Consider the following 14345-nt stretch of genomic DNA (forward strand, 5'->3'; position numbering starts at 1 on the left):
TGACGAATCAATAATTTATATGACAAAGTCACTAGCACCATAGATGACTGATTAGTACAGCCACAATCAGATTCCTCGATCAGATCGAGAGGAATTGGAAAGATAAAGAGACAGACAGAGGGGGGGGGGGGGGGGGGGAGGCCGGGGGCAAAATTTAGCAACAAATAGAAAAGGGCTTATGAAATGAATAAAGAAAGAGAAGAGTAAAGGGCCTATATTAAAAGAGGGAAAAAACAGGGAAAAAACAAGGATAATGAACGCGAGAGGGAGAAAGGCGTTGGTGGAAGAACTTCAGAAATTTGCCTAAGCTTTACAGCTGGTTAATTAAACTAGTTGCACAAACTTTCAAATCTTGCCAGGCTCTTTTCTATTCATCTGCACGTGATGCTACATACATACGTGCATGATTAAAGCGGTATGTGTATCAGCACGGATTTTATCGTATCAACAAAAGAAAATAATTCACATGACTAGACTGCTTGCTTGGCTGGCATTTTCAGGTACGAGTGCATACCATACTCGACACCGACCAATCAATACTCTTGATAATAGCACTGACTGAAACGCAGTTAGCCAATCACGTTCTGTGTACGAAGTGAATCACATTCAGGCGCCCCGACTCTGAAAGATCGTCATGTGACTTTTATAAACAACACAAGCACTAGTACGAGTAGTATGCAGTCATTGAACTATAATACTATCGTATACACTTTTGGGCATGCAACGCGAAGCCCATACGGTAAACTACATAGATAATTAGTGCAGCGAGAGGAGATTTTTCAAGTTTCAAGCAACGATCATGATGTGAAAATGGCTTTAATTCATCGACTTTTCCAAACTTCTCGTGAAAAGAGGCGCTCCAATTGCACCTGGGGATGCGGAGCTTCAAGGAAGGAGAATTTAGAGTAAGTCCAGTGCAGTGAACGTGAAGAATGGGTGCCGGGTGATGTGATCAGTCAAGAAATGTCGGTTCACACACCGGGCACCAGTGCAGTGCAGACAAAATAGAATCACAAAATTCACAGACTCATTTTTTTTGACAACATAACAACAGTCATTTCATTCAAAAACGTAGACTATTAAACATTCATAAGATTAAGATGTTACTAGGGTTGTAGACTTTAGATCACGTCACATAGAAATACTCATTCACAACAATTTCAGGCACTAGACTAGAGTCTACTCCGACTACTCCACGGCCACTTTCTCTAGGTCTAAGTTAGATCTCGATCTAGATCTAGACCCCGCCCTAGCTAGGCCTAGATCATCTAGATCTATCATCATCTACTGATCTAGGCCTAGTTCAGAAGTCTAGCCAAAATTTGACCCGTAACTCCGGCGTGGAGATAGACCTACTAAAACATACCTAAAATAAAAGGAAGTAAATATTCATCAACTACCCAAATAAAGGTCATTATTTAAAAGTAAATAGATCTATGTTTGTTACCTGATTCGTGTTATTTTCTTATCTTTTTCAGAGTATTTTTCCTAAAAACAAAGACTTATAATATGCACTTTCTCACAGGATTCACGACAAACTGTAACTCTAGCTCCAGGAAGCTCCAACGCCCTTCGGCATCGGCGTTGGAGCTTCCTGGAGTTAGGCAAACTGCAGCTTGCAGCACACTACAATTGCATACCGTACCGACGGTGGGGAGCGGGCGCGTGCGTGTGTTCAGTTAGCGACTGTAATCTTAAGCTACAGTCCCATATACGTCCCGGACCGTCCCGGACCATCCCGGACCCCATCCGGGGTGATCCGGGATTCGGTCCGTGTTGACACCGTGTTGGCACCGGGGTGGTCCTGGATGGTCCTGGATGGTCCTGGATGGTCCTGGGCGGTCCGGGAGTCGACCCCGGATGTTTTTGACGGTCAAAAACTGCCGGGGTGGTCCGGGACGGTCCGGGACAATAGTTTGATCCGGGGTGATCCGTGTAGCCACCGTGCTGGGTCCGGGGTCATCCGTAGTGGCGCCGGGGCGGTCCGTGTTGATCCGTGGCAGTCCGGGAGTGAGTTATTGACCGCCCAGGACCATCCAGGACCATCCAGGACCATCCAGGACCATCCAGGACCATCCAGGACCACCCCGGTGCCAACACGGTGTCAACACGGACCGAATCCCGGATCACCCCGGATGGGGTCCGGGATGGTCCGGGACGGTCCGGGACGTATATGGGACTGTAGCTTTTAAAGCATCACACTTTTTTGAACAAAACATCCCGGACCATCCCGGATCACCCCAGACCATGGTCCGGGATGGTCCGGAGTGGTCAGTGCTCGTCCGTGCTGGTCCGGCTTTATATGGGACTGGGGCTTTAGTTTACAGTCGCTAACTGAACACACAGGCTAAGCTGTGACTTTTTCGATGTTAACTTTTACTTTAGAGTTTAGACCCGACAACGAATATGGTCAATTGCAATATCTTGCATCAATCATTATCACATGGTTTCTTCATTGCCGCTCCATTGTTTCGTTTCTGCATATAACTTGCATGTAACGCCTAACAGGATGAAGCATGCAGTGTTGGTTCATAATCGTATCCAAACTTTGACTCGTGACTCTGGCGTGGAGATACTCTACTATACCAAAAATCAACTAAATCTTCAACAATTGTTGAAATATAGTCATGATTTAATAAAAGTTGTTATAATTCTTACCTGTTTCGGGTCAATTTACTTATCTTTTTGGGAGTATTTTTCCTAAAAACAAAGACATTATTATAAACACTTTCTCACAGGTTTCACTGCAAACCACCACACAATACAAGTGGGTTCTGGGCGGGCGACCGATATTAAATATAACAAAATACATTTTTAAAACTATTTTGGTTATAGATGATGACAGAAGTGTTGGTAAATTATTACTCATAGTTATAAAAAAATGCATTTTTAACTTTTTCGTTACAGATCACCAGAAGTGCTGGTTTCTCATAAATGGTAAGTTTTATTTAGTAGTTTTGTCAGCCATGCATCATAATAGAATTGACAGATTTTCACCTAAAATGTAACTAAAATAAAAAGTCCATTTATGGAAAGCAAATGAACTTTACAGTTGGTCTCAGTTAACATACAAATTAAGCACTCAGTTGAGTTGTATGCTAATTAGTGTCTAGTTTGCCCACTCAACTCACCAATGATAAAAGTCAGGAAATGCGTGCTACATGTTACATGTATCTTGCTAATGCCTGGATTACATTTGGCCTGCGATTAGTCTACGGAGCCCGTGGAGACTGGAGACGACACGGCTACTGCATTGAAATTGCACGATGTCCGTACAATCTCCGAGCAGCCTCTGCATGGATTAGCCCCGGCCTGCCCCCGAGGGCCAATACAAGAAATGGCACGATGCTTGTAGATAATAAGGTAACATAGCGAAATGTAGTGGGATGAAAGACGCGTCCATAAACGCAATAATTAAAGAGTCTTTTGTGATATTTTAGGATAAAAGCTTTATAATCGTCATAGTACATGTATATACAAGGTCCATATCTTAGCGTTGTGGTTCCATATCTGTGAGAACTTCAACGAATATGTGCATTTTGTATTCAAAACGTGTCTTTTCGTGCCGATACATTTGGCTAAACTAGAGAACTGTAGACAAATTCTAAATTACATGAACATATATTTTTCATCATTTGTACATTATTGTATGTGTTGCAATGGGTGCTAAACGAAGCAACAACAACAACAACAAATTTCTTTGTTTTTGCTGAAAATTGCCCTTGCATGTCTACATGCACATTCTTTAATGGGCGATCCAACTTCACAGGTTTTCGCAACCTTCATGGAAAGCCCCGCATATAACCTTTGTAAACATAGTTAAAATTTACTGTTACTTTGTATATTTTGATTTTTATATTGCAAAATAAAATTGAATTGAATTGAATTGAATTGAAAATATAGCTAATATCCCTGATCTGAGTTTAGAATATTAGACAAAATATAACATCAAAGTTATTGCTTCAAATATGGATGTTTTCCAAGAACAACCTTAACTAATCGTTCAATAGGAATAGGATTATCATAATCAAGATAGTTACCGCAGAGCCATCATGTGGTAGCATACCATATATGGTTTCTACAGAGAGTATCATTCTCAACAATAGTGAAGGGCTCACATGACAGGTCTGTTTACTTAAGTTGTATTGCAGTTAGGAACCGTGGGGACTCACCTGTAGAATTTTACAAGACTTCCAGTTACATTTGTACATGTAACTCGAAGTTAAAACAGACCGCAAATATTAAGGTTAGCGGAACTTAGCGCCTTAGCGGGAAAAGCTACAAGTAGCAGGAGGAGCGGTGTTCTCATTCACAGTTACATGTGCTGTGTTGTGTAAATGCAATTAACTTTAAGACTTACACTAGCTTGTGGTTAAAATGAATCCTTTCCCCAGGTATTAGTTATAACTCTGAATACTCATTTTTTTTCCTGTCCATTGGGAACCCAACCAACCCTCATTGTTATTTAATAATGGATGTTGTTTATAACTTCTGACCTGTGTGAACATGCCTGTACATTTAGCTATAGACTAATCCGACTAACTGGATTTAGCTCCAAGGTCGGTTGTCTCTCACATGAATTATCACAATCACATGACCATTTAAAGCTGTTGTGTAGAATTGTGAACACAGGTGTTTCTTCTTTTTCATTTCTTTTGCCAGCACTTTACAGGTTTTGTTTACAGGAACAGTCATCCAGGGCTGTGTCTCACGAAACCGTCATAAGTACAAGTTCAGCAACATCCCATTGAAACGCGTGTTAAACTTAATACACGCATTTCAATGGGATGTCGCTGAACTTGTACTTATGACGGTTTCGTGAGACGCAGCCCAGAAGACTTTGATTTTATGGTTAAAGGGTTCAAGGTTCTATAGTTCGTGGAAATATACCGGTATTCAAAAGCAAATATCGGTCACTTGGTATTTGTTATTATTTTTTTTTTTTTTGATAAAGGTTATAAAAAAAGCATGAACACTCATCAACCATGAAGCCTTGAAAGTCACAAATCCCAGTTTCGACCATTCCTGATTGGCAACATTCCCCAACAGTCGTTAGTTGTCCTAACAAACTAATTTTTTTTCCCTTCCCAACTGCGGAGAAGTCTCACACTTCTATGAGCCCCAAACTGTCTGAATATGAATGCAACATGAAGCTTTCATTTTCCAACGTAGAGCATGACCTCCACGTGGAGGACTTGTATCTCATTAGAACCTCTAACAAGTTGTTTCTTGAATTTAGAAAGCCCAGACCATAAAAAGAATATCCTCTAGGTCTAGACTTGTATTCCATACCGGTATTCCAAATATTCAAAATTCCTATAATTTGCACAAGGAGGATTACTGCATACATGTAGATAGATATCTTGTCATGTACATGATTTATATGGATTGTGAAATCAAAACTTGTGATTCAAAGTTTGAATCACATGTTCATTTACCACAAGATTGCGTGACAGAGAAATTATACCAAAAGATATGATACCTACATGTACCGTAGTTGAGGTTTTGTTTCCTTATACTTGTTATAGAGAAACATTCATAGAAACTTTAGAGAATGGGCTGAAAGGACACCTTTGTATTAAACATTGAAAGGGTATTTCCTTCCTTTTGTATGTTTTCACTGTGACAGAGAAATTATACCAAAAGATATGATACCTAAAGATATGATACCTAACCGTAGTTGAGGTTTTGTTTCCTTATACCTGTTAGAGAGAAACATTCATAGAGACTTTGGAGAGTGGGCTGAAAGGACACCTTTTGTATTAAACATTGAAAGGGTATTTCCTTCCTTTTGTATGTTTTCACTGTGATTCTCAGTGTTTCTCATCCGTTGTAATATGAAAAGTTCATGTTGAAAGGGGCTGTGTTGATGTTCAACTTTTGCGTGGGAATAATGCACATCATTATGCGAATTGAAAAGGTCACCAGTGTATTGCATTTGTATGCATTCTCTAAGGGATACTGATAATTACATGCTCAGTTGCACAATGATCTTTCCTGTGAATGGCTCATGTAATATTTGCTTAGCATTTGTGACGGGTTTTGTGGCCTTTTTATGTGACCGTAGAAGACATTTTAGATAACATGTGTGTTTGTACATGTACATGTAGCTGTACATACTACATGTACATGCACATTTTAAAAAAGTTTTGTATAGATTTTTTTTTTAATTTTTAATTTTTTTTTTAAACAGATATGTAGAATTCAGACACGATTATTTAGAGGCTTAATTGTTTTCAAACATACGTCAGATCAGAGTCATATTTAGCAAAATATCCAATAGAATATGAAATATATATAACTGCCCTTAATTTGCATCAAAAAATTAATAATAAACAGAAAGCAAACAAAGAAAGAAAAAAAAAACTCAGCATCCAGTTATCAAAGAGGTCTGTCTTTCTGGAGTCATTTCTTTTCTTTGCATAGAAGAAATGATAGATTACTAAACAAATATCTTATCGAGCCTGAGTACTGTTCCTCACACAATTGCATATCATCATACTGTAGATTGGTATTTCTCCTGTATATTTGTTAGTTATGTGTAGTTTCTCTTTTTAATTGTTTACAACATTTCAGGATTTAATGTGACTTCATGACTGCGGAGGTTGTAATGGTACTCCCGATACACACCCATTAAAAACGGGTGTTTGTTGGCATTGATAACAGACATTCCCAACTAGAGGGATTGTTGTGATGAGTCAGAATAGCATGAGAAATGATCACAAGATGTGTTGTAATCACCACAACTTGCTGTGCCTTGCCAAGAATCGTCATTGTACGGTCCGGGAATCAAGTTTCTTGTTATGACGAGGAAGGAAGAAATAATTTGTATTGCTTATTATATGTATCATGTGGTTGATCCCATCAGGCGGGTAGATCGGAAGGTCAAATCTTCTTAAGCAAAAAATAAAATAAAAAATTGGATGTCTAGCTTGATGGCTCATCATCATTATAATCCAATGTATTGCAGTTTTTATTTGAGGATTATAGCAGAAATTGATTGATGAGCCTTAGCCCATGATTGTAAAGTTTTAAAAGTGTGTTGAACTTTCCTTTGCTGAACTACATGAACCGGAATGTAACATTTTTGCTCAGAAAAAAAAATACAAAAAGAAAGTAAATTATGAATGCTCTTTTGCTCAGCATGGCCGAACTGTGTAACTAGCAATTTTACACTGATGAACTACAGAACTGGTGCATGATATTTTGTAAACCCCCTTGCAGAAATTAGCGTGGGAGTCTTTTGTTTTTGTTTCACTTTGGTCTGTATGTCAAGCTGTCAACCATTCAACACTTTAATATGACAAAAGGTGTGTAATTGCCTTTCAGCGAGAGGAATGGTTCAGCACAGGCAGTCAAGCATGGGGCGGTTTGTTTGGAACTTTGGATATTCTTTTACTAATACTGTTTGTGTTTTGCTTGAACTTAAATGTACATGTACAGTACCTTTTACCACATAATCAGTGCTCAGTTGACATAGTATTTATCTCCCTCTGTGAGTCAGAATTATGTGACACCAAATCACTTGATTTCATCTTAAAGGTAAAGACCAGTAATGGTCATGCGATTGCATTGTGAAAGAAACGTTGTGGAATCGATCAGAAAAGGTCGATCATCTAGCATCTAGCATCTGCAAGGTTCTGGAATCATCAAAATGATAAGAAATTTGGCTCATTCTTCGTAAAGTTACAAGCACTATACACAGAAAGATGTATATGGGACTACCCTATCTCTCTCACCAGACCATGAGAGAAATAAATTTACCAAATATATGAATTAGTAGGCGGTTTCCCGGCAAATTTTTTATCATCATGTATTAGTCAAAACATATTCTTTCACATGATTGGTAATGAGAGCTTCCATTTCATTTTTTGAAATTGGGGCGTTGCCAATACTGGTCTTTACCTTTAAAGGTATTGACCAGTTCTGGTCATGCGATTACATTGTGAAAGAAACGTGGAATCGATCAGAAAAGGTTGATCATCTAGCATATAACTAGTGGTGTGTACTGCAGGGTTCTGGAATCATCAAAATGATAAGAAATTCGGCCCAGTCTTGGTAAAGTTACAAGCACTGTACACAGAAAGATGTACCGTATATGGGACTATGCAATAAATTATTATATCTATCCAAAACTGGTCCATACCTTTAAGCATTTGCATCAAGTCAAAAAGTTACGTGACTGGAAAGATTGTAGGGTCAAGGTTTCGTTGTGACTGGAAAACTTTTTAATTTTTTCAATAAGCCGTCGTCGTAGGTGGTTTTTCTTCTTTAAGCCAAGTTTGCACTTTTCATCAAATATCGCTGCAATGCAAAGTCTGGAATGTAGAATTTTGTGCCAAACATGCATGAGGCACGGCTTGGGCAAGGCCTCATCCTTTCTAGGAAATGACTTAATAAACCTGTGCCAACTATTTGTCGCATGTTTTACAATGTGCATGGTGAAATTTTACCCCCCCCCCCCCCCCTCCAATTTTTTTTAAAATAAAAATTTATTTTTAAAAAGGTATTCAGGAACATTCCTAGCAGGAAACTGTCAACACTGTTCATGTTCGTGAAAATTCTTGTTCTCAAGTTTGTCACCTTATCATTGGTATTGCTTAGCTGCACTTTTCAAGAGGATACAAGGCTTTATATAGTGCTGAATTGTATTAATCAATTAGGCACCTAAGTATTCAAGGAAGTTATTCCTATAGCATGTTGCTAGTTGGATACCCAAGTATCACTCTCAATAAAACGGTAGCAAGGCTACAATATTGACACACACCTATTAACCACACCTGGGTATGGTGTGCAAATCGAGATTAACGCATACCAAAGGCCAATGTTGTCACTCACAAGTAGAATTTAAACAAATTGATCAGTTTTCTGGTAAAATATGTACTATTGCTGGACCAGCCTTCACTCTTGTACAAAAGTTGTGATTGATATCAATCACAGCTCTGTTCTAAAGAGAGAGATAATTTGATTGATGTTAATTGCATTTTCTTGTAATCAATCGCTACTCTTTTTATGTGACAACAAGTCTGCATAATTATGCAAATTGCAGAATTTACTTGCTGCATGTTAAAATAATCTTATTTTTTTCATTTGTTTGTTTTGCATCGGTATAGGCCAACATACATGTATCAATGAATACAGAATAGCCTTATATAGCATAAAAATACAGGTAGCAGGTGTAACATTGGCAATGTACATGTACCTGTTCATCAGTTGTACCATGCATTTCACTAGCTGTGCTAATTCCTTATACTTCATTGTCTTTATCATCATTAAAACCAAGTCATGTGATGCCCGATTCGTATTGATTTCATAATTTCCTACCATGCCAAATTGCCAACGAAACACTGGCACACTGCCAGTATTCTCAAATATTGCTACATGTATGGGAAGTAGCAAAATGGGACTTGTAAAAATGACCTCGAGTTTAGTCTAAGTTCCAGGCTTACAGTGTTAATCAAATTCAGGACTGGAAAATTTCAATTAGAGTAGAATTTTGAATTTAGATTCATGTGATGACAGATTAGTGTCCCTAGCAATTCTTAAAAATAGAAAGATACATGTAGGATCTACATCATACACCATTTGGGTGTATACCCAATAACACAATTACAATAACAGGTGTTGTCAATAACCAGGATATATAGCCTTCAGTCTTATGACCAATAGGCCTTTAAATATATGCAATGCTCCTGCATTTTCAATCCATTTCCCCATATATGGTAAAATCTTTATCTTTATACATTTCCCTCACCGAAGACTCTCCGGGAGACTAGGGGATATTTCTTGATACGGGTTTCGCTGTATGCAGATTTGTACATGTACATACTTATTTCCACCAAATTTGGTGTCAGCTGATTATGACCTTCTGCCCATGGAAACTGACAACCCTTTCCCTTTACATGTACCAGTACATGTAGACAAGTACATAAGTCCTGACTCCATTGTGCAGACGAGAGTTCACACCTAGTATCTGTGAAAACAGTGCGAGTTTCGTAAGTATACATATCAGGTGATCCTCGTCCAAAGTCCCAGACCACCACGTGCTATGCTTTGTGAGTGTTTGCCATCTGATAAGGATGATAATGAAATTTTAAAGAATACTCGGAACAGACATGCTAGTCTGTTTAAACAGACATGTTTTTTGCTGTCTCTATGTAATGTATGCCCTGGAAGGAGAATTACAGGAAAAATAATAAGATTGAAGTTATTGAAGCTTTAATGAAATTTAGGCAAAAGCTGATATCAGACTTTTTTTCTGATCCTGACATCTATTTAAAAAAAAATAAACAAATAATAAAAAATTCTGCAACCATATTGTTTTTGGTGAATGTGTGTCATAGTTGAGTGGTTCGAACACTGGCCATCAAAGGTCATTGGTTTGATCCCTGGCACAGCACTAACGTCCTTTGGCAATTAGGCATTAATCTGCATTTGCCACTCCATACCCAGAACAGAAGAAGGGACCTGTATCTCTTTGGAAGTATTGCCTATTCCTGTATCTATCATATCACCAAGTCAAAGATTACATAGTGTGGCTACATTGAAAAGACCCATTGCTTTTTGGTGCTCCCTTCAGCATGTAAGCGAACCTCAACTTGAATCTTAGAGTCTTTGGATGAAGACTATTGATCAGACAGTGTGATCTTCTTATCTCTGCCCTTCTCAGTTTGTTTTCTCCAAGTTTTTGGCACATGATCTGTGTTGACATTGCGCTATCAAACTCGTGAGATAGTTGGAACGCAAGCAGCCAAGTTCATTTACCGGGTATCTGAATTTAAATTTTGGGCATTGTGTATTTACAAGTTAATCTCAGGTCAGAATGCCCTATGAACTTCCACATGCATGTATGTATGTTGTAGTTCTAAACAAAAATGAAACTTGGCAAATTTCATTTTGTAGACATTTATTGGTATTTCAAGTCTTTATCATAAAGAACTACATTTGTAAATCAGAAGAAAAAATTCAATTCAGCTGGAGCAAAATCCGATTAAAAAAAGAAAGTCATGAATTTCTGAAGTTGTAATCAAACAAATACAATTTGGCAAAATATATTGCGAGGTCTCCTCCCATTTGCTCTGTACTAAGAATTGTATGAACTTTCATTTTCTTAGCTGTTGAGGAAGGAATAGATTAGTTTCATACAGGGGTTCTGTATTAAAGGTAATACAAAGTTTTGGTATGGGGTCATGAATTTGGTCCAAATGAACATATTGGAAGCATATGTGATCCTACAATATTCAGTCATCGTTGTCTCGGTTGAAATCGAGTCTAAAGTTATGAAATTATAAATAATTAACTCTTTATGCTGTATAGCTCCCTCTCAAGGTCAAGATATTAATTAAGCTATCAAACAATGTTTCTTGAATAAAATTGACCAACTAGCTATTCCCGTTTGGAAATTATATATTAATACCACATATTCAGAGATTTTCATGGTCGCAGCTACTATTGTATGGCCGTAGGAGCTATTTGAAATTTACCGGGAGCACCGGTAAATTTTTATATTCCATTTTTCTCGAAAGCAGAAGTGTTTTAGGGGCTAAATTTACTAGTGCTTATAATACATCCACAGGGGCATTCGAAAGTATCAAAATTGTTAAGAATCACTATCCACCCAATTTACAAAATTTCCCAAAACTTTGTATTACATTTAATAATAATAATAATAATAATATTTAATTTTTATATAGCGCTTAATACAAATGTCTCTAAGCGCTTTAAAAATATACTATTACCCCGGTCATTGGATTCAGTGCTTGCCCGCACACACTGTGTGCACAATCTCCACTCCCTGGGGAGCATTCCAGCCGGGCGTTACTTGACGCTCACAAGCTGTTTGACCAACAATGACGGCCGCATCCTACCGGGTACCCATTTGACACCTGGGTGTAAAGAGTATAAAAAAACATATTTGCGAGAAGACCTCGCAAGAAACGTCACAGAGTTGCCAATTTGTGTTTGATTGATCGCGACTTCATCAATTTTGCTCCATCTTTCACTGACATGTTCCTCTCATTTTTCTGCTTCTATTAAATTTAAAACCAACTTTATATCAGGGTGGACTTCCCCTTTATATGATTTCACTGGCCTCCTACTGACATGGTGCATACATGTAGTGCATTGCATGGAAACATTTCTTCTGTTTGTATACAGGGGTACTCATTTACTGCACCTGGATCAAGAGCGGCAAACTTTGATCAGTGTCTTGCATAAGGACAGGGGCTAGAATTTGACCCCTTAACCTTTTGTCCTCTCCAGTGCTATAAACCACTCAAATCACAGAGAATGTACTATTTTTCTTCATTCAGTATTTTTCATAATTGGAGAAAACAATGAGTTTCTTATCACAAAGCCACCATTTATAATGTGTTACGGGTAATTGTTTTGTACAGTTATATTTTACTCATTTATCTTTATTTTAAACGAACGGTCATATAGCATAACATGGCTATTAAGAGTGAATGACTATCGATGATGCTCCAGGGAGTAGAGGTCACTCATTTTCATTGACGACAAAGGAAATGGCTCTAATCGGAATTTAGTGGCACCAAATTAGCCTAGGATCAGCCGTCATGCATTGACTCATGTTGGGGCTTGGGAGGCATTAATGCAAGTCTATTGGTTCCTGCCGATTAATTTAAAGGGGGCGCCAACACCCATCAGTTGATTATTTGGTGTAGCCATGCTAGTTTGATGATATGAGTCTCTTAATCAAGCCTTGTATGCAATTTTATGTTTTTGATTTAAGAAGGTGAAAAACATTTCCAGAGGTTGTACATTATGTGTGTCTCGCTGTGTGTACGATTACTCGGTCATTATCAATCTTGCATTTTTGGTAGCAGTATATGCAAATTATGATTCAATAATACCAGCTTTCAGGATATATGACCTAAATTTAGACTCTCATTATATTTGAGGCTTTGTACTAACCATACACTGTAGGTACACTACCTGGAAAATACTTTAATGGGGCCCCAGCTCTTGTTTAGTTCTTACAATTACATTTACAAGCAAGACAAATTTAGGCCGACATGCATATTTTTGAGTACCGTTACTGTGGATTCTTTATATTTGTAAGGTCTGCATGGGACCATTCTTGCAGCCTGTCCAAGAAGTTCAAGAAGGAATAATTTACAGTCTTTCACCAAGGCTTCCATATATATGACAACCGTATTCACTGGGGCCATCTTGTATATTTTTGTGTAGTGTTGATATTCCAGATATGCTCTAGACCAGACTGCTTTCAGTGCCTTGCGTTCAATCTATTTTAAGTTCCCAAACAAAACAATGTTATCAATAAGCCTACAGGTCAGTGCAATATTGATTGTGTCCTAGCCAGCCCTGAACACACCCAATGTCATGTGATGGTTGAAAACTTGACAATCGGATACCAAGCTTCCTGTAACCTGCTGCTGTGGTAGACTGGATGGTCACATGTGGAGTCCATCAACCTCCGTCAAACAGATCTACTGTATGATGACTGTTGTCATAATTTTATCTGACTTGCTACCAGAGCAAGTATGCTTTTAATAGATAAATTTCATAAATTTCCTATCCAAGGAGGATGAAAAAAGTTGCATTTGTATCTATAGCGCTTAATGAGGATACATGTACAAGTAAGTGCCTTTGTCAGAGGCACTAGTGCACTAACTAATTGGTCATAATAAAAATATTGATTTTATTTAAACAGAGGGAATTAGCCTCAACAGTATCAGTGCTGTTCCTCCTGAGGGCCTTGCACTTTTAATTATCCTTGCATTGCTAGATACATGTAGATACCTATATACTCCTGGGTGAAGAGTGGCAAATGTGGATCAATGACTTGCCAAAGGATGTTGGTGCTATGCTAGGATTTGAACCCTCAACCATTTGATTGAAAATCGAGTGAATGACCCACTATGCTACGATGACTCCTCTGAATTCAAGATCATTTTAAGCTAACATGGACATACTACAACAAAGTCCATGGTTCTATTCTGTATCTGTAAGCCATAACTTTTGGCAGTCTGAAGGAGGAAATATAGTCTGAAACCTTTCTGTTTTTCTCGCCTTGATTTATGATATCCTCAAAAAACAAATTGGAACACATTTCCTCTCTTTACAGAGTCTGAGAGGAGTATTTAGACTAGATCAAAGTATAAACAGGCCTACACTGATTGAAAGCAAGGCTCCAACAGCACAGGGTCCACTGTCAAGGTTACTATGGAAGACAGAGTGTTCTATTTATCCAGTTTTCCCTTTTTTTTGGGGGGGGGGGCATTGTGTGCTTCTCACAATGTCATTTTCATTTTGCCAATGTCTCGAGACATTGCCTGCCGACACTTCAACCAGGGAACTGATGA

At 38.3% G+C, this 14345-nt stretch overlaps 1 protein-coding gene across 3 annotated transcripts in view; it reads left to right on the forward strand.

Annotated features, from left to right (window-relative positions):
- Positions 1-632: 632 nt before the first annotated feature.
- LOC579645 (folliculin-interacting protein 2) overlaps positions 633-14345 on the forward strand; it is a 34137-nt gene continuing 20424 nt past the window's right edge. For 2 of the 3 annotated variants that reach the window (XM_011675669.2, XM_030979886.1), the window contains exons 1-2: positions 633-905; positions 2908-2937. In XM_011675669.2, the coding sequence (XP_011673971.2) occupies positions 811-905; positions 2908-2937 (125 nt within the window). In that variant the 5' untranslated portion in view covers positions 633-810. The remainder of the gene's footprint in view (positions 906-2907; positions 2938-14345) is intronic. The other variant, XM_030979887.1, reaches the window with a different exon arrangement.

This window comes from Strongylocentrotus purpuratus, unplaced genomic scaffold, assembly GCF_000002235.5.
Source record: "Strongylocentrotus purpuratus isolate Spur 01 unplaced genomic scaffold, Spur_5.0 spur5_scaffold_10, whole genome shotgun sequence".
Classification (NCBI taxonomy): domain Eukaryota; kingdom Metazoa; phylum Echinodermata; class Echinoidea; order Camarodonta; family Strongylocentrotidae; genus Strongylocentrotus; species Strongylocentrotus purpuratus.